General features: G+C 41.7%; 9 protein-coding genes across 9 annotated transcripts; 2 read left to right on the top strand and 7 right to left on the bottom strand.

Moving 5' to 3' along the window:
• Positions 1-366: 366 nt before the first annotated feature.
• Positions 367-4,122, bottom strand: VTP21DRAFT_8234 (uncharacterized protein; the record flags this gene model as incomplete). The annotated part of the gene is made up of 6 exons (XM_069399063.1): positions 367-1,197; positions 1,258-1,318; positions 1,383-2,354; positions 2,417-2,456; positions 2,524-3,789; positions 3,849-4,122. The coding sequence occupies 6 exons, from the start codon at positions 4,120-4,122 to the stop codon at positions 367-369; spliced, it is 3,444 nt and encodes a 1,147-aa protein (XP_069245794.1).
• Positions 4,123-5,145: 1,023 nt separating this feature from the next.
• VTP21DRAFT_8233 (uncharacterized protein) lies at positions 5,146-8,059 on the top strand (the record flags this gene model as incomplete). The annotated part of the gene is made up of 5 exons (XM_069399062.1): positions 5,146-5,466; positions 5,568-5,856; positions 5,938-5,970; positions 6,042-6,344; positions 6,411-8,059. 5 exons carry the CDS (start codon positions 5,146-5,148, stop codon positions 8,057-8,059), a joined length of 2,595 nt encoding a protein of 864 aa, XP_069245793.1.
• Positions 8,060-8,317: 258 nt separating this feature from the next.
• On the bottom strand, positions 8,318-8,989 carry VTP21DRAFT_8232 (uncharacterized protein; the record flags this gene model as incomplete). The annotated part of the gene is made up of 2 exons (XM_069399061.1): positions 8,318-8,808; positions 8,872-8,989. The coding sequence occupies 2 exons, from the start codon at positions 8,987-8,989 to the stop codon at positions 8,318-8,320; spliced, it is 609 nt and encodes a 202-aa protein (XP_069245792.1).
• Positions 8,990-9,197: 208 nt separating this feature from the next.
• VTP21DRAFT_8231 (uncharacterized protein) lies at positions 9,198-9,873 on the bottom strand (the record flags this gene model as incomplete). The annotated part of the gene is made up of 2 exons (XM_069399060.1): positions 9,198-9,670; positions 9,744-9,873. The coding sequence occupies 2 exons, from the start codon at positions 9,871-9,873 to the stop codon at positions 9,198-9,200; spliced, it is 603 nt and encodes a 200-aa protein (XP_069245791.1).
• A 355-nt stretch (positions 9,874-10,228) lies between these two features.
• On the bottom strand, positions 10,229-13,460 carry VTP21DRAFT_8230 (uncharacterized protein; the record flags this gene model as incomplete). Its single annotated transcript, XM_069399059.1, has 10 exons — positions 10,229-10,550; positions 10,612-10,934; positions 11,001-11,148; positions 11,212-11,289; positions 11,359-11,804; positions 11,875-12,138; positions 12,208-12,346; positions 12,409-12,521; positions 12,585-12,683; positions 12,747-13,460. 10 exons carry the CDS (start codon positions 13,458-13,460, stop codon positions 10,229-10,231), a joined length of 2,646 nt encoding a protein of 881 aa, XP_069245790.1.
• Positions 13,461-13,844: 384 nt separating this feature from the next.
• Positions 13,845-14,158, bottom strand: VTP21DRAFT_8229 (uncharacterized protein; the record flags this gene model as incomplete). Its single annotated transcript, XM_069399057.1, has 2 exons — positions 13,845-13,900; positions 13,972-14,158. The coding sequence occupies 2 exons, from the start codon at positions 14,156-14,158 to the stop codon at positions 13,845-13,847; spliced, it is 243 nt and encodes an 80-aa protein (XP_069245789.1).
• Positions 14,159-14,474: 316 nt separating this feature from the next.
• VTP21DRAFT_8228 (DNA-directed RNA polymerase II subunit RPB1) lies at positions 14,475-20,505 on the top strand (the record flags this gene model as incomplete). Its single annotated transcript, XM_069399056.1, has 11 exons — positions 14,475-14,561; positions 14,665-14,860; positions 14,924-14,994; positions 15,059-15,334; positions 15,399-15,635; positions 15,696-15,773; positions 15,827-16,216; positions 16,284-16,460; positions 16,515-18,596; positions 18,658-18,873; positions 18,949-20,505. 11 exons carry the CDS (start codon positions 14,475-14,477, stop codon positions 20,503-20,505), a joined length of 5,367 nt encoding a protein of 1,788 aa, XP_069245788.1.
• A 1,335-nt stretch (positions 20,506-21,840) lies between these two features.
• VTP21DRAFT_8227 (uncharacterized protein) lies at positions 21,841-22,347 on the bottom strand (the record flags this gene model as incomplete). The annotated part of the gene is made up of 2 exons (XM_069399055.1): positions 21,841-22,144; positions 22,196-22,347. The coding sequence occupies 2 exons, from the start codon at positions 22,345-22,347 to the stop codon at positions 21,841-21,843; spliced, it is 456 nt and encodes a 151-aa protein (XP_069245787.1).
• Positions 22,348-22,745: 398 nt separating this feature from the next.
• On the bottom strand, positions 22,746-23,549 carry VTP21DRAFT_8226 (uncharacterized protein; the record flags this gene model as incomplete). The annotated part of the gene is made up of 1 exon (XM_069399054.1): positions 22,746-23,549. The coding sequence occupies one exon, from the start codon at positions 23,547-23,549 to the stop codon at positions 22,746-22,748; it is 804 nt and encodes a 267-aa protein (XP_069245786.1).
• Between the last annotated feature and the right edge of the window lie 1,711 nt (positions 23,550-25,260).

The raw sequence follows: 25,260 nt of genomic DNA, 5'->3' as shown, positions 1-25,260 counted from the left end.
CTAGAGCATTTACATACACAGCGGTGCATAAAACAACACATGGTTCGGTCGCATATCCTTGGATAATGGAGATCGCGCTCTTCAATTGAGATAGGCTCTGTATTTGCTATCGTATTTCGAAACTCATGGTTTGGATATTAAGTCATTCCCACACTTTACACGTTAAAATTATTTCATCTTATTCGATTAAAACAGGCTCTATGCGTAATCTAGTCATAGACTCTCACATTAATAACATTAGCTGTAAGGGTAAATTACAGGTTCGTTCCAGTGCAAATATACGGTCAGCTCCATGGAAAACTCACATTCTGATGCGTGAGGGCATATACATTGCGGCGGAGGTTGACTGAGGTAGAGAAAGTATGGCTAAGAGTGGCGAAGGTTGGCTTCAAACCCACAGCGTGCAAAAAAGCGAGTGGCCTCTTTCAATACATTATGCATCTCTTTTATCAATTCTGCTCCCCAGGAGGGAACTCTGGTCTCTTCGATTACATTTGTCTCGCCTTGTGTATGGGAGGGCGGAGTGAATCGCGGATACTGCTCAATGATTTTTTCTGATACTTCCAAACCAAGTTCTTGTTCAAGGGCAACTTGTATCCCAGGGTTAATATGATAGAGAGCATATGCGTGTTGGTCAACCGCATACTGGAGGATGGCGCCGATCCAGAGCAAGGTTTCGACGTGATGTATAACTGACTCATTCCCAGACCCTCTAGCCCCCGAATTCTTGCTGTTACCATTCGGCTCCTTTTCTCTCCTGGCTGACTCGATCCTCTTGGACCACCAATCCAGGAGACAGGTTTTTTCACTCTTTGAAATTTCCCAAATTCCCCTTCTTATCTTCTCTGCCACTGGAAATCCTTTTCCGACACCCTCGCTATCTCCGCTTCCGCCGGTTGCTATCCAAAACAGCAGGTGCCTAACTTCTCGGGCTCCAATTGCCAAATCGACCATGCTTTCAATGCATAATTGTCCTCTTGGTTTCGCGTATGGAACACGCGCCATTGATTCTCGAAATAATCGCAGACGTCCTTGTTGATCATACCGACAGTGCACGGTAAGAAAATATTGCACCGAGGTTGAGTTGAGTAGCGCTAGAAAGAAGGAGGCAGGCGGATGCCCAGGCTTGACGGTGAAATAGATACACTGATTTGTGACACAAACGCTATCTACATCAAGGAAAAAGCGTTGTCTTGGCTAGACACACAGAGCAATGATTAGCATCCGTCACGCGAATGTGTTCTTCTGATTTTCTACCTGTGATTTCGAAAAATACCCGTAGTTGATGGGATGGACGATTTTTACAGGTATATCGCTTCTATATAGTATCCAAAAAAAGATGATTTCAATGCTCTATTTCTCTTATTCGTTTTTGGATTTACCCGCAATTGTTGAATTGGCACCACGCCACTTCCTTATCTCGCATGCCACTCTGTAGCTGCTCTCTGGCTTCACGCAAATATTTCCAGAGCGGCCCCTCTTCTCCCACCTCTTGCTTCAATCTAGTCGCTCCCTCCTTATCCACCAGAATAAGTGAGTAATCTCCACGGACCGGATCAATAAAAGGCAAATAGCTCTCAGCAGGAGAGGATTCTTTTTTTGTGAGGCGGAGCGAATCTCTACAATACCAGAATTTGGCCTCTTTTTTCCCGCTTCCCACGGCTGGATTGCTTATTACTACCGCTTTAGTTCCATTTCCATTTCCACTTCCCCCGGCAGGAGAGGAGGGCTCCTCTCCAACTCCGGAGTTTTTTCCATTCCAGTAAAATACACGTCTCATCCACCGTTTACAGCATTCTTCTCCAAAGGTTTCTTTAGCCCATGCTGTTCTCACAACAAGCGCATAAACGGGGTTGGTATTAGGTCCGCGATGCCATTCTAACGGGCGCTCGTCACTCCACCCACTTACTTTACCATTGGGGTCACACAAACCTGGCAGATGGCTCACAAGTGTTGCAAGCTCCTCGCTTACTGCGGTTGTGGGCATTAAGAATGTGAAAGAAGCATTGGAGGTGGGGGGGGCAAAGTTTGTAGCAGGCGTGATTCGAAAGTCTACATTGGATGCGGATGGGCACCGTGGGTCAAATCGAGCGTAAGCGTCAAGCGTCTCTTCAAGTGTAGAGCGCTTATTGACATGGCGAAGAAATATTATGTCGCGAGGTGATTCATGTGTTCCGTTTTCTTTGCCGTTCGTCGGAGCAGCAGGATAGGGGATGGGAGAGCTTGGGACATTGAGGGGGGTTGCTCGTCGGCGTATTCTGAATATTAATGAATCGGTTTGGACTTTACGCCAAACTCGATAGGGTTCGAACTGATAGAATTCTTCAAGGTAACAGTTGTTCCAAAGCCATAGCCTAAAAAAGGTTCAAGATGTGAGAAATTGCCGATATAAAGCCGAGCATCTTCATCCAAATACCTCAGCTTATCGGCAAACTCCAGCCCCAACCATTGGCTCGCTAAATAGAACAAAGCGAGTTATTGAACCATTCCAACCTATGTTATTTCGCGGTGTAATAAGTTTACCTGTGATAAGACACACGACACCCGTCTCAGGCACTAATCGTTGCAGTGCAAACCATAAAAAGTACAGATATGCTTGAGTACCCCGTGCTCCTAATACACGCTCATCATAGAGCTTGTTGTCCGGTGCTGCTAAATACCCTGTTTTCCGGATCATGTAGGGCGGGTTTGTTACCACGAAGTCGAATTGAATTATCTCCCTAAGGGTATGCATCTCATGAGCTTCCCACCTGTCATCGTCTTCCCCCACATGCAACCGCATTGTGTCGTTACAAAACAATTTTAAACGCGGCAACTGATAAATATCGGGCCAAGATCCCGAGAGTCGTATACTACGCCAATACAGCGGCAAAAGGTGAGCCATTATATTTATGCGACAGAAGTGGAGTGCAAAAGAGTCTATTTCAATGCCCCAAAGATTCGCACAGATAGCGCGTATAAGTGTCTGAATATGTGTTGGAGAGTTCCATATTTTGGGGTGGTGCGATGCAGCGGTGGTTAGACGGTTGATGTATTCGGCAAGAAATCCTCCAGTGCCCATACAGGGATCTAGCACCCGCGGGATAAACCCGTCTACTTCCATCTTATTGCCATCATTAGAATCCTTAACATCAAGGATTCTTTGCAGTAAGGTCGACTCGTCTCGATCATGCAGACATCGATCCCACATAAACCTGATCACACCGCGTGGAGTGTAGAATTGGCCATGATCCTTTTGATGTTGGGTCGCGACGGCATTTAGGAAATATTGGGTGTAAAACGTCGAGTAAATGGATTCTATAGCATCTAGGGACACAAAACGAATAGATTTTGCTTGCAAATCTGCAATTAGACGATCCGTCATATTTGAACCGCCCGACAGTTTTTGACGTGGGCTGTTGGGGCAGGTGACAAGGTGATAGTGCCACAAAAATGCATCCATGCCACCTTGCCTACCGGTCTCTGCAAGGAAGTTGTCTTCGTTATGAAATGCGGTCAAGAATTTCCTTAATACATGATTTCGATCACCCATGATAAATGCGGTATCGTTCTCTGAGCTTGCTGACAGCTCCCAGACCAAGACCTCAAAAAAGCATTGACATACTGTGATAAAAGCGGTCATTAGCGCATAGAAATTGATGGCTCGGGCATATGCGCTATAAGAGGGGGAGGTAGTCTCAGCCAGACATTGGCGTAGATGATGTAGGGAGGAAATTAATTTTGCATCTGAGCCATCGAGCAGTGAATTGATTTCAGCAAGAATAGGAGAGGGATTATTGCGCACATCATCTGTAAAAATAGTAGTTAAAATTAAATGCGGCGGCACACTAGATTAAATAGATGCATACTCATTTCTAGTTGAGGGAGTCGGTATTCAACATCTTCTTTGGTCAGTCGCAATATCCCTGCCAAAATTTCCACAACAGTGCTTATTTGCTCATCCATAGACATCCCTTCACGAGATTTCGCTCCCTGGGATTTATCATTGCTCTCTAATTTAGTTGTTGTAGATTTGGATAAAGTCGACTCGCATGGATTAAGCACTAAATCGAGCCATGGTCGTTTTTTTGGAACAAGGGTGCAAGATTCCTCGGGCGACTCGTACCTGGCATCTTTTTTCATATTCCAAGTCGCACTCGTGTACAAACTCTCGATTGCTCTTCTTACTCTAAGGATGTTAATGAGTACTTATTATAATGGTTTAGAAAGTATAACGTTTTTAAAACATAGATCCAAGTATCAAATTCTATGCGAAGGGCAAGGTAGAGATAATATCAGGTGACATTAAGAAAACACAAGATACATAAAATGCCACTGGTGAAAAGTAGAGAAATGGTAAAATCTCGTTCGATATCTAGCAAAACTTCATATAAAAAAAATTAAAAATTAAAACGCGTGTTCTTGTGTTTTTTAATCTATTCATCGTTCAAAAACATAAACTTTAAATGCTTGGGTATTAAAAATTGGGGAGTAAGCAATAAGAAAGCACGTATGTAAGAGAGGAGGGCTTATTCCTATTTTATGATATTATTACCATATATCCACCAGGAGTTAAGCAACGACCAAACATGGTGTACGACTTAAAAATAAAATAGTGGCTGCTAAATAAACTCGCTGGCCTTCAAGTGCGACATATGTCCGAGTCGAGTCATATGCAAGGATTCTGCGGACTATGTAGCACGTATTAGGGGGCAGATTCAACAGGGAGTTGATAGTTAATCTGAATCCTTGAACTTAGAAGCGTAATAAATACAAAACCCGTCCTTAACTCTTTCCGCCAGAGAATATCCAACATAATATTCACCTAAGAGAAATTTCTCAGAATTCTAGGTTAGGTAACGCAGTGGCGCAGTTTAATTTATCTCCACAAGAGACGTTCGGACAAACCATTCTAGTCCTTTACACACCTGTGGTGTTGCAACTCTTCTACTCCCCAACTCGGGTATTTAATGTGTCCCTGACATAACGTCAAACATCAGTTATTATTTTCTATTTCAACATTATTTCAACTCGGAGTCACAGCTATGTTGATTTGGCTCGACTTTACAGACATATAGTTGAGCGGATATTATATGACAATTATTCTTGATATTTCTCTCTTCTCTACTCAAATCTACCACTTGTTATTCATCTATTTGAGACACAATGTCTGCCGTTCTTGCAGAAAAAGTGCTTCCTCCAATTCCTCCCTCTTCTTCCGAGATCCTTGATAAGATCGCGCCGCAATCCGCAAATGAAGTAGAGTGTTCTCAGAGTGCTAATATTCCTTCCACTCAAACCGCGCAATCGTCAACATCCGATTTCGCCAATGAAAATTTCACTACCGATATAGACGATGCGCGGAGAATAAAGCAGCAACAATCGAGAACCAAGAAAATACTTGGCGCATATACGCTCACCAAAACTCTAGGTGCAGGAAGTATGGGAAAAGTGAAATTAGGTGTCCACAATACTACTGGTGAAAAGGTATAGATTTGTGTGGCAAAATATTCAACGCCTCAGTACTGATTTCAAGATTTTATACTTGGCTCGATTAACTTATCGACCATCAATGTTTCTCTCTCTAGTTTGCCATCAAGATCATTCCGCGTACACATAACAACAGCGGCGGACGAAAATCTAGGCCAGAAAAGAATGAAAATCGAGAAATACGTACTATTCGCGAAGGCTCCATCATGCTACTGCTACACCACCCATATATTGTAGGATTGCGCGAGATGATGGTGCTCCCAAACTACTATTATATGGTATTTGAATTTGTAGACGGAGCACAGCTCCTCGATTATATAATCAGCCATGGGAAGATTAAGGAAAAGCAGGCTCGAAAATTTATACGACAAATTGTAAGCGCACTTGGTATGAATCAGCAATACACTAAGTGTTATTATATGTGTGTTCATGCGCTTATTTGCGGTTTTTTTCTTTTTATTTTAATAGATTATTGCCATCGAAACTCGATAGTACACCGGGGTATGTACATTTTGTTTAGCACAACTATTGGGTAGAGGGTTTTTTATTCAATTTTTTTTTTCTATCTTTAGACTTAAAAATTGAAAACATCCTAATTTCCAAGATGGGGGACGTTAAAATCATCGATTTTGGGCTCTCGAACCTCTACTCGCCAGACAAACTGCTCTCCACATTCTGCGGCTCGCTTTACTTTGCAGCACCTGAACTCCTAAATGCAAAGATGTATACTGGACCAGAAGTAGATATCTGGAGTCTTGGAATTGTTTTATATGTATTGGTATGTGGAAAGGTGCCGTTTGATGATCAAAGCATGCCTGCACTGCACGCGAAAATTAAACGGGGGATTGTGGAATATCCCAATTATCTTAGTTCTGGTACTAGTTCTCTTTCCTTCATAAGAGATTTCTCATGATTAATTAATTTTCTCCCTCTATCTATAGAATGCAAGCATCTCATTTCTCGCATGCTTGTAACAGATCCCTCACAACGCGCTACACTAACCGAGATCATGGAGCATCCCTGGCTAAATCGGGGATTTGACACCAAAATCAAAAACTATTTACCATACCGCCTACCACTTAGTCTCCCTCTTGACATGGATGTTATTCGTGGAATGACTGGATTTGAGTTTGGCACTGAGCAAGAAATTCGGCGCGAGTTGGAGGCAATCGTGACAAGTGACACGTATCAGCGTGCTGCTAAGCAGCTTGCACAGAACCAGGCGTATTGGAGAAGCGTAGAATCCGTTGCTCCCTCATCCATGCGAAACAATTCAACTGTTAAGACCCTATTTAATAAACAAATGGGGGGAGGAAAGACGCCACCACCTCCACCCCCGGACGATCCAATTACTCTGCCTGAGGCATATCACCCCTTGATATCGATATACCATCTTGTACGCGAGAAGCAAGAAAGAGAACGGCAGGCCTTGAAGGCACAAGCGGAACAAAAGCTACGACAGCAACAGGCGCAACAGCAAAGATTTGCTGCCCCACAGATTCCCTTGCCCGATCCATTGCATGCTACCAACGGTCCTTCGTTGGAAATAGATGTTCCCGATCTCTACCATCCGCCCCCCACGGTGCCAACCAAGGAACGACGACGTACACTGGGCCGAGATGAGCGGCCTTCGATATTTTCGAGAGAGGAACCTAGCAGTCCAAGCAAGAGTGATGGGAGCGTTTTCAAAAGGTTGGGGATGGCTCTGGGTAGAACTTCTCTAGATGGAGGGCGGCGCCCCACCTTCAAAGGCCAACACTCAAGACATCCTTCTGCGCTTTCTGCTTATGCCACCCCTTCTCCGCAACTAACGGAGCGTGATAGTGTCCGAGACTCTGAGGAAGTAGGCGATACAAAGGGGGTTACTCGAGCGGTTTCTTTGCCGGAAACGGAATACCGCCGGCATAGACAACGCCCATCGTCAATCGGGGGGTCCTGGATTGCCAGTGCAGCAGCATCATCTGGCGGCGGCCGCTCGGCTAATACCAAAGCACCCGCCGTTGAACTCCCTAAAGTCTCCATCCCTCAGCAGCAATCTTCGGAGCAATTTACCTCTCCTCAGCACACAAACAACAGCTATCCTTTCTCTCCTACGACGCCTACCACGCCCAGTTCGAACAAGCAGCGGATGGAGGCAAAACCTGTGTTCTTGAAGGGACTGTTTTCGGTAGCAACCACATCCACTAAGCCCGCTCTACAAATTCGAAGCAATGTGGAACAAGTGCTAAATCAAATCGGGGTACAATACCATGAGATTAAGGGAGGATATGAATGTCTTCACTTACCAAGCATCGATCTTGCAAGCACCCAACAGCAGGTGCAGCAACAACAAAGCCTGATGGAGTTCGATTTGTTAAAAAATGAGCGAGGTAAAATCAGGGGTGGTGGGGGCGAGTATCGAGAGTCTTTTGAAGAGGAGTCAACTATGACTTCCCAACAGGTCGCAGGACTTATACTTCGCTTTGAGGTGCATATCGTTCGTGTTCCGTGGCTACTTGGAATGCACGGGGTGCAATTTCATAGGATCAGCGGCGACGCGTGGCAGTATAGGAAGATATGCTCACGGATACTGGCAGATTTAAAGTTATAGCACCCCATCCTGTTCACATTGGACTTTGACATTAATTTAATACCCTTCATTGCAGCAACTTCACTTTTTTCCGCTTGTCCTCTTTCACTTTCAATCTCTGTCGAACCCTTTTTTATTATTTCCTTCAGATAAGTTTTCTGGCCTTCATTTCTATTTTTATCCTCTAATAAAATAAAATGAAATAAAATGAAATAAAACATATATAAAGCTTGATACACTTTTTAGGTTTACATTGTTGAAAATATAAATATGGTAGAATTAAAAGGTCCTACGCATGACGATCATATGCGTTTCTTTATCTTTTAGATTCTGCGGGTTTACAAACTCAAGCTGCTCTCCTGTTTTCTCAAAGCCAAGTCTCGAATACCAACTGTGGACCTCTGGCCGCTGGTTCAAAACCCAAACAGCAGCGTGCTTTTTCTTGAGAATATCACGGGCAAAGTCAATTGCACTTCGCATAAGCCTGCTACCTATCCCCAAAGATTGAAGTGCTGGATCGACTGCCAGCAATCCGATAAGACATTCATCTTCACCACGTGGCGATGGCTCTATCTGAATGCTGCCCACGACAACTTCGCCGAGAGCACGCTCTGCATCCGTCGGGTTTAGAACGGGGGTGGAGTCTGCAGGAAGAAATGCTAGCAGAAGATGACCGTGCTTGTGTTCTACATCAGCAATTAGCTCTTTAAGTTCGGGGATAGTGATGCGATCTTCTTTTACAAGGTGAGCTTCGTGCGTCCATCCCTTATCTATTTAATTCAGGGTAAGTATAAGATAGCTTCTCGAACCGTTAGATATAGAAAAACACTTGCCTGAGCGGTATGCGGCATTAATAATTTTATACAGCCTCTCTACATGCACGTCATGTTCGAGTTTGGCGCTGGATATCTTGACCTGATTCTTTAGATTCTCAACAGAAGTAATGCTCATTGTTGTCAATTCAGAAAAAATAATGGAGGACTAGGTTGTCAGATATATGCTTTCTGACTTGAGCGGAGTTGATTTTAATTTTTTACGGTAATAAATCTCGATAAAAATCAAATTAATTGGATAAATCTTTTGGCGAAGAGCTAAGGTTCGTCAAAGCATGTAAAGATCTTTTGTTAAGATGTGCACACTATGCAAGCAAACATTCGGTTTACAGAGCTTTTTCTAGCACAATAAAATCGAGCTCAATTCCGTCCCGGATTAGGTTGGGCCATACAAATGGGCGTCTTTCCATTGTCTTCTTAAAGCCAAGTCTTTCATACCACCCAATAATATCTGAACGCTTGTCCACAACCCATATCACCATTTTGCTCAGCTTGAGTTGCTCTTTAGCAAAGTGCATGGCATGGGAGACGAGTCGTGAACCTATGCCATGGGACTGAAATTCTGGGTCCACTGCAAGACAGCCAAGAAGTCCTGCACCAGGATATTCTTCATTGAACTCGATATCAACGGTTCCTACGATCAGCTCATCTTCACTGGAAGCTTGTTTATTCTCCGCCGAATTCCCGGGAATCGATGCGAGGAACAAATGAATTGAGTCATTTTCCAAAGTGCGTCTGAGATTTTCGATAGTCATCCTCTCTCCCCGAATCAGATGTTTTTCGGTGGTCCAACTTTTATCTAGACAATCCATTCACATTTAGGGCAATGGTTTAATTTCTTAAGTTTGGAAATGCCTTCAAATTCAACCTACCTGAACGATAGGCACTGTTAATGAGGCCACGAATGCGCTCAAAATGTTTTTCATCATTGGAGGGCGAGAATGGACGCACGGTAACATTCTTTTTGATGTTGCTGCTTGCGGTCTTTATAGGTACAGTCATTCTTTAGTGCAAGAATAATTGATCCCAGGTGGTTAAATTGGCTTTAACGTCAAATCTCGACGGTCTCTTTAACTTTCGAGTTTCTAATTTAATATCGGGTATTATTTAACGTTATATAGAGTTTGAAATTTCAATTGATTATTATGACTCATGTGAGCCATCTGATAATTACCTCGAGGTAAATATACTACATACTATTTGAATGAAAATTAAGTGGGCAAATTAAAACTACCAAATTGAACGAGATCAGGATATTATTATTAAATAAAAAGGTTATTAACACATAAAAGAAACCAAAAAAAAGGCAAATTCCAAATGTCCATCGTTGCTTATGACTCGAAAATTGACAAATTCTTCACATCACTATGCAATCCAATTTGTCTCTCTCCACCTCTTTCTGGATCATTTTCCAGTCAGCCCTTAACTGTACGAACTCCAATACCTCCTCCACCCTAAATGTCCCACCAAAACGCTCTCCATCATGAATAAACTCTTTTAGAGCTTCGGGTGATTGGATTATAAAAAGATTGCCAAGGTCTTTTAGTGCCATGAAGAGTCGAGTAGTGGGCTGCTGGCGGAGAGACCACGCACACTGGTTGTAGTGATTGAGATCACAAATTAACTGGAAGCCACCAGCCTCGTTAATAGTAAACCGCTTGAAGTGTTTGCATAAAACTCTGTCATAAGGCCAGCTATTAGCCTAATAAGTGCAAGAGGCAAAGAAGGGCTAGTACTTACGAGAAAAATCGGGAGCCTATTTCCTGAAAAAACACATCCAGCATTGTTTTATCTGTACATCCAAGCAAAAGCTGAGTATGCAGCTGAACACAATCAGCTGCATTTTTACAAGCTTTTGTCGGCTGCAAGTCAAGTACTTGTCCGTGTGCGGGAAGAAAATCTGAGGCAGCTTGATCGCGAAGAAGAATATACTCCACATGATCTATCAGCACTTGTAGGCTACGGTCAAGTCCCCGTGCTACATAGTCATCAAGTAAGCGCTCAAAATTCTTCTTTTCTTTATTGCAATCTGAGAGGAAATCGGTTTTATCAATATATCTTCCCTATATATCAAACAGCAGTTGTTAGAATTATTGCACCAGATAAGCAAATTCAATACTAAAAAATACCATTTCTTCTTCGTAGTACACGTGCACCATTTGTTGGATAAGATCGGCCATATGAATAAGCTCGAAGAAGTCACGGAGAGAAGTGATAGGGGTTTGATGATCGATAGTAGAGTCTAACTTATTACAGCTTCCGAGGTGTTCTATAGCCCTAATGCCAAGATTGATGTTGGTTGAGCTACAATATAGTATTAGGTAGAAGCAATCTACTTACTCTTCGAACCCTGGTTTAATGTGATGCATACCTAGCGTCCGTAGTAGATGAATAAATATAGTTTCAATGGTTTTTTGGCTATCAAATCAGCACAAAAAATGTTTTGTTATATCTCCCAGACACAATGTAATAGTGTATGATATTTACGCTTGCTCGCCATATTCATCTGCCAATCTTAAGAAAAATCCTACTCGCTGTTGAGCTTCTTTGTTGATATGAATCAAGTGAAGAGACATCTCCAGGCTCAAAATATCTTGCATTTCATCCAATTGTGCGGCCATGAGCGCTCCTTGTACTTCTTGCGCGCTCATAGCTTCTTGCTTCGATTGACTTTTAGTCTCCAACTTGGGGCTGTCTCCATTCTGCTGACTATTTGATGAAATTTTTGATGGATCTGGAGTGGATGGTCTACTTGAAGATTTTCCAGGACCGGAGAAGCCCTGGATTGTCTGAATGGAAGAGGTGACGATGTCTGCTGGCAGCAATAGGATTTTACGGAATGCCTTTAAATAATTGCGCTTGTAAAGCTCTCGATTTGGTGTGGCCATTGGATTACTTAATCGCTTAGATTTCGCCCGTTTAATTGATTTTCTCTAATTAAACGTCATTGTATGGCGGATGAATGATAAAATTCTAGTTCTAGGTAATAGCAAGAATACTCACCTCTTCTTCCCATTTCTCAGTTGCCAATACACAGTTGTCGCTCACCCATTGTAACTCATCGTGCAGATATCTTCGCACAATTGGGTGCAACTGTTTGTTAATGAGCTTGTCCGTACGCGAGCGATCTATCCCTCCAGGTTTCAAATTGCTAATCACATCTCCGATTGATTGTAACTCCTGTGTAACAGCGGACACACATTGAAGATAAAGCTGTACATCGTGATCACGGGTAGCCTTTAGTAGCGATGTTAAATGGTCATTTACCTAAGAAGTTATAATATGATCCCACATTGATGAAACATGTTATTTCAATTATAATATAATGAAATATACCACATCTTCAAATAAACGTTCGCAAAATAAATATAGCACATCCGCTTCGCTCGGGAATACATCGTTAATAAGTGCTGCTTGCTTTTTAATCTCATCAGTAAGGTATTTGCTGAAATTCTTTAAAGGTAAAAAGTCGGTGCTACGGAATCCAATGTATTATGTTAAATAGGGCTATAAAACTCGGTAAATCACTCTTTTTACCCCATGGTCTCTCCTGGATTGAAGGGTAGGTCATAGAAAAGAGGGTGATGTTGGATAAAAGATTGTATACATGCATGCCCGCCATTTAAACATGTTAATGCCGTTGCATATCTCTATCAGTTTAAAAAAATTGTGGTTCAAACCCATAAACAACTATATCACTGTTCAAGTATTACCTCCATATTTTTTCTATCATCTGCGCTATAAGCATTATTGAAGTGATGCAAACATGCATGCTCGAAGTCTTGACAAGCAGCTTCTATTGAACTATTGATCTATATAGCAAAGTAGAAAATATGAGCAAGCGAATAATTCAAAAAGGATTTAATAATACATACGTCTTTCCAGTCATCCACTACTTTGGCTCTCCCGAATGCCACTAGCTGAGTCAACATTTTCGCGATCTGAAGCGGTTCTCCCGCGAAATCTCTGAACACACTCAAGTCTTTTGTTCCACGCCTGAACTCCCTGTAATAGGGAAATAGCTCTATAAACATCTGGCGGAATCGACCACGAGCCTCTCCGGTAGATTTTGCTCGTGCATTAGCGGAGAGTGGATCAGATCCAATTCCAGGGATGAGGGCGTGAAGCGAAACTGGGCGATCTGCTCTGTTAAAAGTAGAGGGAAGCGAATCTAGGTCTAGAAGAGTACCGGTCGAATTATTTGTGAATGATGTTGATAAACTTGGTGGTGGAGTGAGCATGCTAGATGCAGAGCTATTGGGATTTGTGAACGGATCAAAGCTCATCAAATCATTCTTCGTTCCAGCATGTGATGACCTCGAATTTGATAAAAAGAGTGGTTCATTTGGCGCATCAAGCGGGTTCTCATTCTCATTGAAATCTTTCCAAACTCCCATAGCACGTAGTTTTGCCTCCCAAATCTCATCGTCATACACGAGCACCTTGAATCGACGACATGCGACCGCGACATTTGTAAGCGATGGGACAGGGACGTGTTGAAGAATTTTTAAAATGAGATCCGGAGGAAGTGGAAGCTGTTGCCTTAATGGCTTTATTGGTTCAATTGAAATTAGAAAATTTGCATCCATATAGTTTAATATTTTTCCATTTGAACAGCTAAATATTAAGAGATAAAGCTCGAATAAAAATTATAGCGCGGCTTAGATTTAATTCATAATGCAAATGCTATGAAGTGAATATCAAATATATCATCTTACGAGAAGAATAAACACAGTTGACTACGAGATCATTTAAGAGATAGGGAAAACGATTAGCTTTCTATAGGATTAAATCATTTCTTTGCCTTCAGCAATCCCTGTAGTCTTAGGCTGATGAAAAGAGTACTAGTCTTTATAAAATCAAATAGGTAGCTCAACAATAACAGAATAAAAAGAGAAGAGGCTTATAAGGTACAAATGCGGAGGTGAAAATGGAATAAGATTCAAATAGATGAAAGTTTGGCCTGATCCATTTTAACCCAGAATTAATCTATAGCTTATCACGAGGAGATTGATTACGATGAGGGGAACTAAGGGAAGAAAGGAAAATAATTGTCAATATAATTATTTGAACAGAAGCTAAATGCTTTTGCGAACATACTTCTCATTAGTGTTCTTGTTGCAGATATCAGATTGACCATCCGTGCTTTTATTGATTGACCTTGATCTCCATAGCCATGAAAAGAAGTCGAGCTCCACCCGATACGAGCAAGAAATCTTTCTTCATTTAATACTGCAATCGCATTGATGAAGAGTAAGAGTGCAGTTAACAGGTTGGCAACGCCCATTATGAATTTGTAAAGCAAAAGGAAGGATGATCTAAAGTTCTCGAGCTGACACGTAAAATCCTGTCGACATTAGTTGGTCTGTCGACGTCATCAAGTCAATAAAATCTTCTCTTCCCCTTCCTTTATCACTCCTTGGGAGTTTCTCGCTTTTGATCTTTGTTGACCTTTGATTTCTATTCTTCAGAACTCCCAGAAAAGGTCACCTAGCAGCAATCCTTGAAAGATCTTTCACCATTTTCTCTATTTTTACCTCATTTTTTACTTTTGTTTTTTAAATCTTGAAAATTTCAAAAAAATTTCAAAAACATATTAAATCATGAGCGGACACGCTTTCGCCTACTCCAAGGCTCCACTCGGGCGTGTCACTGGAGTCCAATTTGGAATTCTTTCTCCAGAAGAGATAGTATGTTTACCATCTTATTTTTGATCTTTTTCTTGAGTGTGTCTCTGGACACATCGGCAGATCTAGATCAATACTCAACTTTTTGATACCTGGCAAATAATAGAAAGCAATGGGTTATGTTAAAGTCGAGCATCCAGAGATTCTCGATGAGGCTGGCCAGCCCAAACGTGGAGGATTGTTTGATCCGAGGCTAGGCACAATTGATCGACATCGTTATTGTGAGACATGCGATCAAAAAATGGCAGAATGTCCCGGCCATTTTGGATATATAGAGCTTGCGAAACCCGTTTTTCATATTGGTTAGTTAAAATCCTGCTTCAAGAGAGAACATATCTAGACTATCGCTACTCTAAATTGCATAGGCTTTTTGAATAAAGTGAAAAAGATCCTCGAATGCGTCTGCTTCCACTGTTCCAAGCTGAAAGTGGACGAAGTACGTGCTTTGAGCGAGATTTCGGGTTGGTCTGAGTAACTTAATACAATTCTTTTTACTTTAGTCCAATCCCAAATTTGAGAGAGCACGCAGACTGAGGAGTAGAAAAGCTCGCTTAAAAGCAGTATGGGAGATTGCCAAGACAAAGATGGTCTGTGAACGTGGGGCTGATGACGACGATGAAATGGATGAGGTGGACAATCAAGATACTATGATGATGAATGGTGATATTGACGGAAAACGCAAAAAATCGCATGGCGGCTGTGGCCACAGGCAGCCTACATTTAAGAAAGAAGGATTGAAGCTCTATGCAACCTACAGGCAAACTGCTTCATCTGATGTAAAATTTATTTGCACTCACTTCTGCCCTCCTCTTCTAACATCTAATATTCACAAAATTTTAGGAAATTCTTCCAGAAGGAAAGAATCTCGTCACCCCTCTTCAGGTTTTACAGGTGTTCAAACAAATAAGTGAGGAAGATATGGTCGCAATGGGTCTGTCGCCCGAGTATGCTCGCCCGGAGTGGATGCTTATTACAATGCTACCAGTGCCTCCTCCTCAGGTGCGACCCAGTATCCTTATGGACGGAAGTGGGCGTTCTGAGGATGATTTGACCCATAAGCTTGCGGATATTCTCAAGGTATAATTGGAATACTCTCGAATAGCTTCTATTGTTTACTGATTTGACTCTTGGCTGAAGGCAAATGCCCATGTGAAGCGCTGCGAGATGGAGGGTGCACCGATTCACGTCATTAATGAGTTCGAGCATTTACTCCAGGTAAATTTAATGCTTTTTTTGCTCACAGGTCTGATCTAATTTTTTTTTTTCAGTTTCATGTGGCCACTTATATGGACAATGACATTGCAGGGCAGCCTCAGGCTCTACAGAAATCTGGCCGTCCACTTAAATCTATCCGCGCACGTCTGAAGGGTAAAGAGGGTCGATTGCGTGGTAACTTGATGGGAAAACGTGTGGACTTCTCTGCTCGTACCGTCATTACTGGTGACCCTAACCTCTCTATCGACGAGGTTGGAGTTCCTCGCAGTATCGCACGCAACCTTACCTACCCTGAGATAGTGACACCATACAACATTGCACGGTTGCAGCAATTAGTGAGAAACGGCCCGAACGAACACCCTGGTGCAAAATATGTGATACGAGACAGAGGTGAGCGTATTGATTTGCGATATCACAAGCGTGCTGGAGATATTCCTCTACAGGTAAGGGAATATTGCATATAATGGATCCTGAAATACTTGAATCTTTCTCATGTATTTCTTTTTTCAGTTTGGATATAAGGTGGAACGTCATTTAGATAATGGGGACTTGGTTATCTTCAACCGTCAGCCTTCACTTCACAAGATGTCTATGATGGGACATAAAGTTAAAGTGCTACCTTATTCCACCTTCCGCTTGAATCTCTCTGTTACAAGTCCATACAATGCAGATTTCGATGGTGATGAGGTAATATTTTTTTTTGTCATTTCAATTATGGCCTTATACTGATGTATATGTTAGATGAATTTGCATGTACCTCAATCGCTGGAGACTCGTGCTGAGATTCAAGAGCTCTGCATGGTTCCAAAGCAGATTATCTCTCCCCAGGCTAACAAGCCGGTCATGGGAATTGTACAGGACACTCTTTGTGGTATTCGTAAATTTACGCTTCGCGACTGCTTCCTCGATCGTGAGCTTGTAATGAACATTCTTATGTGGGTGCCTGACTGGGATGGCAATATGATTCCGCCCGCCATTTTTAAACCAAAACCACTTTGGACTGGCAAACAGCTTATTAGCATGGTGATTCCCAAAGGAGTTAATTGTCGTCGCAGTAACGAGGACGGTAATCTGCTTAACCCAAAGGACGACTACGTACTTATCCAGAATGGTGAGCTCCTCACCGGAATTCTCACGAAGAATACGGTCGGTACTTCTGGAGGTGGCCTAGTACATGTGGCTATGATGGAGCTGGGGCCTGAGGCTGCTAAAAGTTTCCTTAATGGAGCACAGCGTGTCGTCAACCACTGGCTGCTGCACAATGGATTTAGCATCGGAATTGGTGATGCTATAGCAGATGCATCTACAATGGAAACCATATCCAATATCATCAGCTCTGCAAAGGCACGCGTGAACGAGATCATTGTTGCTGCACAGCAAGATAAACTTGAATGTGAGCCAGGCATGACGATTCGTGAAACTTTCGAAAACAAGGTCAACAAACAACTCAATCAAGCTCGTGATGAAGCCGGTAAAAAGGCCCAGCAAAATTTGAAAGATGACAACAATGTGAAACAGATGGTGGTTGCTGGTTCGAAGGGATCGTTCATCAATATTTCTCAGATTTCTGCTTGTGTCGGACAGCAAAACGTCGAAGGCAAACGTATCCCATTCGGCTTCAAACAGCGCACACTTCCTCATTTTGCAAAGGATGACCATAGTGCTGAGTCTAGAGGATTCGTGGAAAACTCTTATCTGCGTGGGCTCACGCCACAAGAGTTCTTTTTCCATGCCATGGGAGGTCGTGAGGGTCTTGTAGACACTGCAGTAAAAACTGCCGAGACTGGCTATATTCAGCGTCGGTTGGTAAAAGCCCTGGAAGATGTCATGGCCAGCTATGATGGAACTGTGCGCAATTCGCTTGGTGAAGTCATCCAATTCTGCTACGGCGAGGATGGAATGGATGGTGGGCATGTTGAGAAACAGACCATTGATTCTCTCAAGCTTTCTGATAAAAACTTTGAGAAGAAATACCGGGTCGATGTGATGGATCGTTCGCGTTCTTTCAAACCCGGCACTCTCGATATTGGAGTTCTGTCAGAAATTGATGGGGATGCAGACACTCAGGCACTTCTCAACGCCGAGTTTGATCGATTGGAGGAGGACCGAAATCTCCTACGCGATTTCGTTTTCCCTAAGGGTGACGCAGACTGCTGGTTGCCTGTGAATCTAAAACGATTGATTTGGAATGCGCAGACCATTTTCCACATTGATCCAAAGAAACCTTGTAACATCCATCCACAGCAGATTGTTACTAGTGTACGAGATCTCGCGGAACGCCTAGTTGTCGTTCGCGGTAGCGACCCGATCAGTCTGGGTGCTCAGCAAAACGCAACCCTCCTCTTCCAGACACTGCTTCGCGCAACTTTTGCTGCTAAGCGAGTAATTGAGGAGTTCCACCTGAACACCGCTGCATTTGAATGGATCCTTGGTGAGATTGAGAGTAGATTCAATTTGGCCATGGTGCATCCTGGTGAGATGGTTGGAACCATTGCTGCACAATCCATTGGAGAACCTGCCACGCAAATGACGCTTAATACTTTCCATTATGCTGGTGTATCGAGTAAAAACGTAACGCTTGGTGTCCCTCGTTTGAAGGAAATTATCAACGTGGCAAAGAATATCAAGACCCCCATCCTGACTGTGTATCTTGTTCCTGACCGCGCTCGTAATATGGAGCTCGCAAAGGAAGTTCAGGTCGCACTCGAACACACTACCCTGCAAAAGATTACTAAAGCAACTGAGATTTATTACGATCCTGACATTGAGAACACTATCATCGAAGAGGATAAAGAGTTTACAGAAGCTTACTACGCGCTCGAGGTAATTTGTGATACATCGCTTACTCGCTCGATTGATTTCTGAAATTAGCTGATTTTTATAGAGCGACAACCCGGCCGTAATAAATAATGTTTCGCCATGGCTCTTGCGTATTATACTCAACAGAGCTATGATGATCGATAAAAACTTGAGCATGCTTGATGTAACTAACCGCATTAACGATGACTTCAAGAATGATTTGCACGTCATCTGCAGTGATGATAACATGGAGAATCTCGTAATTAGATGTCGTATTATGCACGAGGATGGCATGGAAAAGGTATTTTTTTGCTTGAAACTGCGTTTACATAAACGCTATTTATTTATTTTCAATTGCACTCCATTCAAACAATAGGACGAGGGTATGGATGAATCTGGAAGAATAGAGGAAGACGTATTCTTGCGTCGTATCGAGAGTAACATGTTGAGCTCTATATCACTGCGTGGTATTGAGGGTATTGAAAGAGTATTTATGGTTGAAAAGTCCCAAGTAGTACGTCGTGAGGACGGCACCTTTGACAAGGTCAACGAGTGGGTTCTTGAAACTACGGGAAGTAACCTCCAGAAGGTCCTTTGCCAAGAGGGTGTTGACCATCGCCGAACCTACTCAAACAATTGTCTTGAAATTATGGATGTGCTTGGCATCGAGGCTACTCGTGCTGCGCTTCTTAAGGAATTGCGTGCTGTTATTGAATTTGATGCATCCTACGTCAATTACCGTCACTTGGCCTTGCTCTGCGATGTGATGACGATGCATGGGCACTTGATGGCCATTACTCGTCACGGAATCAACCGTGCAGAGACGGGTGCCCTTATGCGATGTTCCTTCGAAGAAACAGTTGAGATTTTGTTGGAGGCTGCTGCAGTAGGAGAGCTGGATGATTGCCGAGGAGTATCTGAGAACATCATGCTCGGGCAGTTGGCTCCATTGGGCACAGGCAGCTTTGATGTGATGCTTGACGAAGTTATGCTTCAAAATGTGGTACCAACAACCCATGTGGCCACGCTCGGCACTGTAGGAGCTGGCAGCTACACTCCTATGGGCGGCTCGATGACTCCCCAGCAGACGCCATACGAGGCACGCTCTCCTGGTCACTTTGCAGAATACTATAGGCCTGGTGTGGCGGAGAATGCAATGTTCTCACCCATTGCAGAGACAGGTGGTTATGGAGTGGGGGCGGCCAGTCCATGGAGCGGCGGAATGAGCCCATATGGAGCGACAAGCCCGGGCTATTCTCCCGCGAGTCCCGGATACTCCCCCTCTTCTCCAGGTTATGCCGCAAGCCCTGCTTACAGCCCCTCATCTCCAGGCTACTCTCCAACCAGCCCCTCCTATTCTCCCACCAGCCCTTCATATTCGCCCACTAGTCCATCCTATTCTCCAACGAGCCCGTCGTACTCTCCAACAAGTCCATCGTACTCTCCAACCAGTCCCTCTTACTCTCCCACAAGCCCTTCATACTCTCCCACTAGCCCATCCTACTCCCCCACGTCACCCAATTACTCTCCCACATCTCCAAACTATTCCCCCACAAGCCCGTCATATTCCCCAACGAGTCCTTCCTACTCACCAACTTCTCCTAAATACTCACCCACATCACCAAAATACTCGCCCACGAGTCCATCCTACTCGCCGACGAGCCCTACATATTCACCGACGAGCCCATCGTACTCACCCACGAGCCCGTCTTATTCACCAACAAGTCCTTCTTACAGCCCCACTAGCCCTTCCTATTCGCCCACAAGCCCATCTTATTCTCCCACCAGCCCTTCATACTCCCCAACCAGTCCATCCTACTCTCCTGCAAATCCTTCCTACTCCCCTACTTCGCCCTCCTACAGTCCCACCAGCCCATCTTATCGTCCAATGAGCCCGTCCTATGGTGGTCCTAATTCGACTCAAAAGAAATAAGCATGTGGAGATACTTGCGAACTCTTTGACCATAAGTTTCCCAAGATTTATTGATGAGTCAAGGTTTGTGGAATTCGTAAAATCCTATTTTTATTACAAGAAAAGTACAAGTTTGATTTTTATTTTTTATTTTTTTGTGGTGTGGTTTCGTAGAGTTTTTTTTATTTCCTACTCTTATATATTTGATTATCGAGTTTTTGTGTATGTGTGCTCATGTGTCAAGGCCACATGCTAGAGGATTTAGGATGAGAAAGCAGAAGGATGAATAAAAGTGTCTAAAATTATATTGAAAATTACTATTAGCAAATTCTCAGGAGTCTTCTGCGCAGTTAGCAAACCAAATATCAAGCATCTGACATATGATAATTCTATAGAGAGAATGGACCTCTATTGAAAATAGCTAATTCTTCCCATATTTTGTGAAATAAACTTCAAGAAAACAAGTGTCCAAATTCATTGGGATCGTAAGAAGAGGTTATATATTTTGGAGATTGAAAACGAGTGCGATTGATAGATATGAAATTTGAATCACCCGAATTGAATGCAATGTTAAAAAAAAATCCAGTCTATGTAACATCGTACATATGTAAACTAATTATCCAACTATTTTCCTAGAAATAATCTATACAATTTCGTGATGTTATGGACATCATTGTGGTAGTCATTTCTGATTTGTACATGGGGGAAGTATTCAGAAATAGACTTCAGGATCCCCGAATTCCATCTATAGACCCAAGTAATAATCCATTTCAACATGACCCCATGCCTCAATTTTCGACTCCCCCGTTGCAATAAAAGAATTATATTAAAATCAATGAATATATTTTAAATTTAAAGTTATTGATGTATGTATTATAAAACTATACGTTACTCAACATATAGATAAAATAACAATTTCCCATATATATATTTTTACATTAATGATTTATTTGGGACAATTAAATTTTGTGCCAAACAAGCATTATTCCATGGAGGGTCATTTTTTAAATTTGCCAATTCTAAACAGTCGCAGGGATATAAAAATTCTTGGATGACGGCAACACAACAAAAGTTTGATTTTGAATTTTTAAGAGTCGTTATTATGAGAAACGCTTGCGTTATTATAGTTATTCCTTATCTCATTGCTCTTGCAAATTGTTCAATCTTAAAGCCCATTATTTCTCCTCGGGGCATTAGCATTGGTCTTAGCAATATTGTAGGCGGAAGCCAACAGATTGGAGAGGTAAGCGGCACTAGATTAGTGGATCCAGAAATAAGGATTGATTATGAATACTCTTTGAATAAGAATCATCATTTTGATGATATAAATAGTGGTAAGCACAGCGGAAGCTTGAATCAGATCATCAATGATGGAAAACCGCAAAATCGACTCTCAATCTCTGAAACGGCATCCATAAATACTCTTAACACAACTTCCAGTCTTACCCGAGGCACGACTTCTAACACTACACCAGACACAGCTTTGCCATCCGAACCTGCCGAACCCGTAGTGTGTGACGAGTGCAACGATGCTGTCACTACATGTTTGCAGCAAACAACCTCAGAATCATCGATCTCGACTCCATTAACAGCCATCTTATTAGAAACCTCAATTAGTTCACCTTCACCAACAGCAATAACGCCGATACTAACTCCAACACTAAAGCCAACGCAAACCACAACACTATTCTCAATCTCATCCTCAACATACCCTGTCTGCCCTGTCATTAGTGGCCAGTTCACATATATGGCAGGTTGTCCGGATAATCTAGAATATATTATCTTCTTGCCACAACCCTCTACGACGCAAGAATGCAGCGTTGTATGTCGCACCACGATAGTAAATACTGGTAGTTCTATCATAGATTGCCCCTCAACAAAACTCTATTATTATCGTCCCACTCTTACTCCATTAGTAAGATAAACCTCTGTATATATTTAACAAACTGCTATTAAAATAATGTGATCCATTGAGATCTATGATCCCAAGGAAACTAACTAGTTTGCAATAGTTGTGCCTATGTGGACGTCAGCCTGTTTAAAAGTAAGGTGATGGAGAAAGCTTGAAAATATTAAATTACTGTATGCGATTTTCGCATACTAGAACATAATGCCAATTGCTGGCAATATGACCGAAATGTTTTTCTAAGGATGGATAGATTGTCTTTTATTTTTTTTTTTAAATATTCGATATTTAATGTAATACATCATGAGATACAAAACCTGAGGTTTAAAAGTTCAATATGTCATTAAATGTTGATTTATGCCTGAAACCATGAATTATACAATTCTTGATTTTCACTTATCCATTTCTGAGCTGCCTGAGGTACAGACAATCCTTTTCGGTTGTAAAGATAATCCATATAGGTAACACCTTGGTTGCTGATTTGAATACGACTTAATACATCAATGGCCTTTTGCGAGAATTTGTGAGCCGCAGATTTGTGAATGATTATCTGAGCCTGGTCCACTCCGCGCAGCAATCGCTTGTGTTCTTTCAAAGGTCGAATTTTATAGGTTTGATGAAGGAATTGAGGATGCCATAGAGGAATGACCAGCCATTGTTTTGTCAAGTAAGCATTTTCAAGGGCTCCGAAGCATTGTTCCTCAGTCCCAGGCTGGAAAAAATAACCCAGGTGATCCAATCCATAATCCTTGATTATTTCTTGCGAGAAACGCGAAATGCCCGCCCCAGGATTGATTCCTTGAATGCATTTAGCCATTTTCTCGGCAACCTCGGGCTTCAGCAAATCTGACACGGATTGAACAGCCTCTTCAGGAACATATTCAGGCACGCCCCATATGCAATAGGGCTGGTACACGGGTCCAGGAAGAACTATTGACTCATTTCTATACGCGTCCAGGTACTTTCCATGAGATCCCTCTAACCAGCCAATGAGTATATCAATGTCGCCACTTCTCTGTCGTTCGAACATCTCTTCGTGCGAGGCTGTCTGCACCTCAACATCGTAACCAAGCTGCTGCAAGACATTCTTAACCACTTCACCAGAAACAAGGTGAAATGAAAGAGCGATGCGTCCTTGGATGAGAGAAATAGGTTGCATATTGATACAAATAAATAATGCTCACTACAGAATAAACAGGTATTATATGCAAATTTTCTGGCGACATTTGCAAGATTAGGCTATTAAATATAAGGAGCACGATACTGCTTCCTCATAGATATGGTTACTATCGGAGGTCCAAATTCACCCCAGCTTATTAATTCCTAGTCTGGATCGAAGAACGTATTACAGAAGAATGCCAAATTTCTGCAAAGCTTTGAAATCCAGCTTCTATTTTGAAATTCGAGAGCCAAGGAGTATTTTCCGTTTCAGATCAATTTATCTATTACTTAATATTTATAGACGGGCCAGATTATTTATCTCTACTAATACTTGGTATTAAAGCTATTGCTCTAATGCCTCTATTTAATTATAAGCAAAAGACTTTTATTCTTGTAAAAGGAGGATTAGAGTAAAATAGATATTAGGCATATTTAATTCAGTGATTGTGCGATTTATTTGCATAGTATAATATATTGTTGAATACAGGTAAAGAAGCAATCACCATGAATACCTATTATATCAATCTACATATATTCTATTGCGAACTATATTTCACGTTATCTTTTATCTCTACAACCTTCATGGTTAGAAATTAGACAAAAAGCGTCTCATTATCATCATTTGTTTATTATATAATAACCCTGTATCTGCGCCAGAAATTCAATGGAATTGTTTGTGACTCTTGTATATTTCCTAAAATAGGTTTTCCGTGTGGACATTAGCTAAGTAAGTCTTATTATACGAAAAATCTAGGATATCCATTTGGGAAATTCCACAAAGAATTAGATGGAATTATAAAAAAATTATGAAATCTAATTGGTCTTTTATCTGGATCTACTTTATTATAGATATTTTCGGGAGCTAATAACTCTGTGAATATCCATCCACCTCACATTTTTAGCGCAATGAATTTGCTGTCGCTGGTTATTGTTTTCCCAAAAAAACTACTTTCAATACTTGCCCTTCTTCTATAAGCGTTTTATTTATTTTCCAGTCAACTCTAAAATCTACTTATATAATTACAAAAATACTTACAACAACTAATAGTTACTTCAATGTTTAATAATTGTATAAATTAAACCCAATACCTACCAAAATACTCGCCTTTAGGATTTATTTTTGAGTCCTTATAAGCTAATTAGTTTTGACAACGACAACTTTATCCACATTTGAATCTCCTAAAATTTTATAATAGGATAGCGAAGTTTGCAACAGCATTTAAAAAAGGAGAAAGTCTTGGCGAGTGATAGTCGTTCATTAGCATAGTTAATCCATTTCCTTTTAGAACAACAAACGTTGCTCCCGAACTTCTATTATATACCAGGTGTTTCTCTTACGATTACAGTCCTCTATGTGTGAAGATGATGAAAATTATATTAAAATCTTCCTTTTATCGATAAATAAAGTAATGAGAATTTATTTTTCAGTGCGAACATGTAGAAGGAATTCGTTATTAGTTATCCTGAGGAACAGCTCATCTACACAATATATGAGACGAGGTTCTTCATTGTCTATTTGGTGTGACATTGCTATTATTTAGTTTGTTTTTATTGTAACCTTTCTCAAAAGGTGCATCGATGAAGTTCGATCTTTGAAATCACACTTATTGAATCATTTTTAAAACATAATTAGCTTGGAAATTTCTCACCAATCTTCTATTTTTATTATTAAATTCATATTGTCTATTCTTTATACCAATGATAATTAC

This window comes from Calcarisporiella thermophila, assembly GCF_041956535.1.
Source record: "Calcarisporiella thermophila strain CBS 279.70 unplaced genomic scaffold VTP21scaffold_39, whole genome shotgun sequence".
Classification (NCBI taxonomy): domain Eukaryota; kingdom Fungi; phylum Calcarisporiellomycota; class Calcarisporiellomycetes; order Calcarisporiellales; family Calcarisporiellaceae; genus Calcarisporiella; species Calcarisporiella thermophila.
This window is presented reverse-complemented; position numbering and strand designations above follow the sequence as displayed.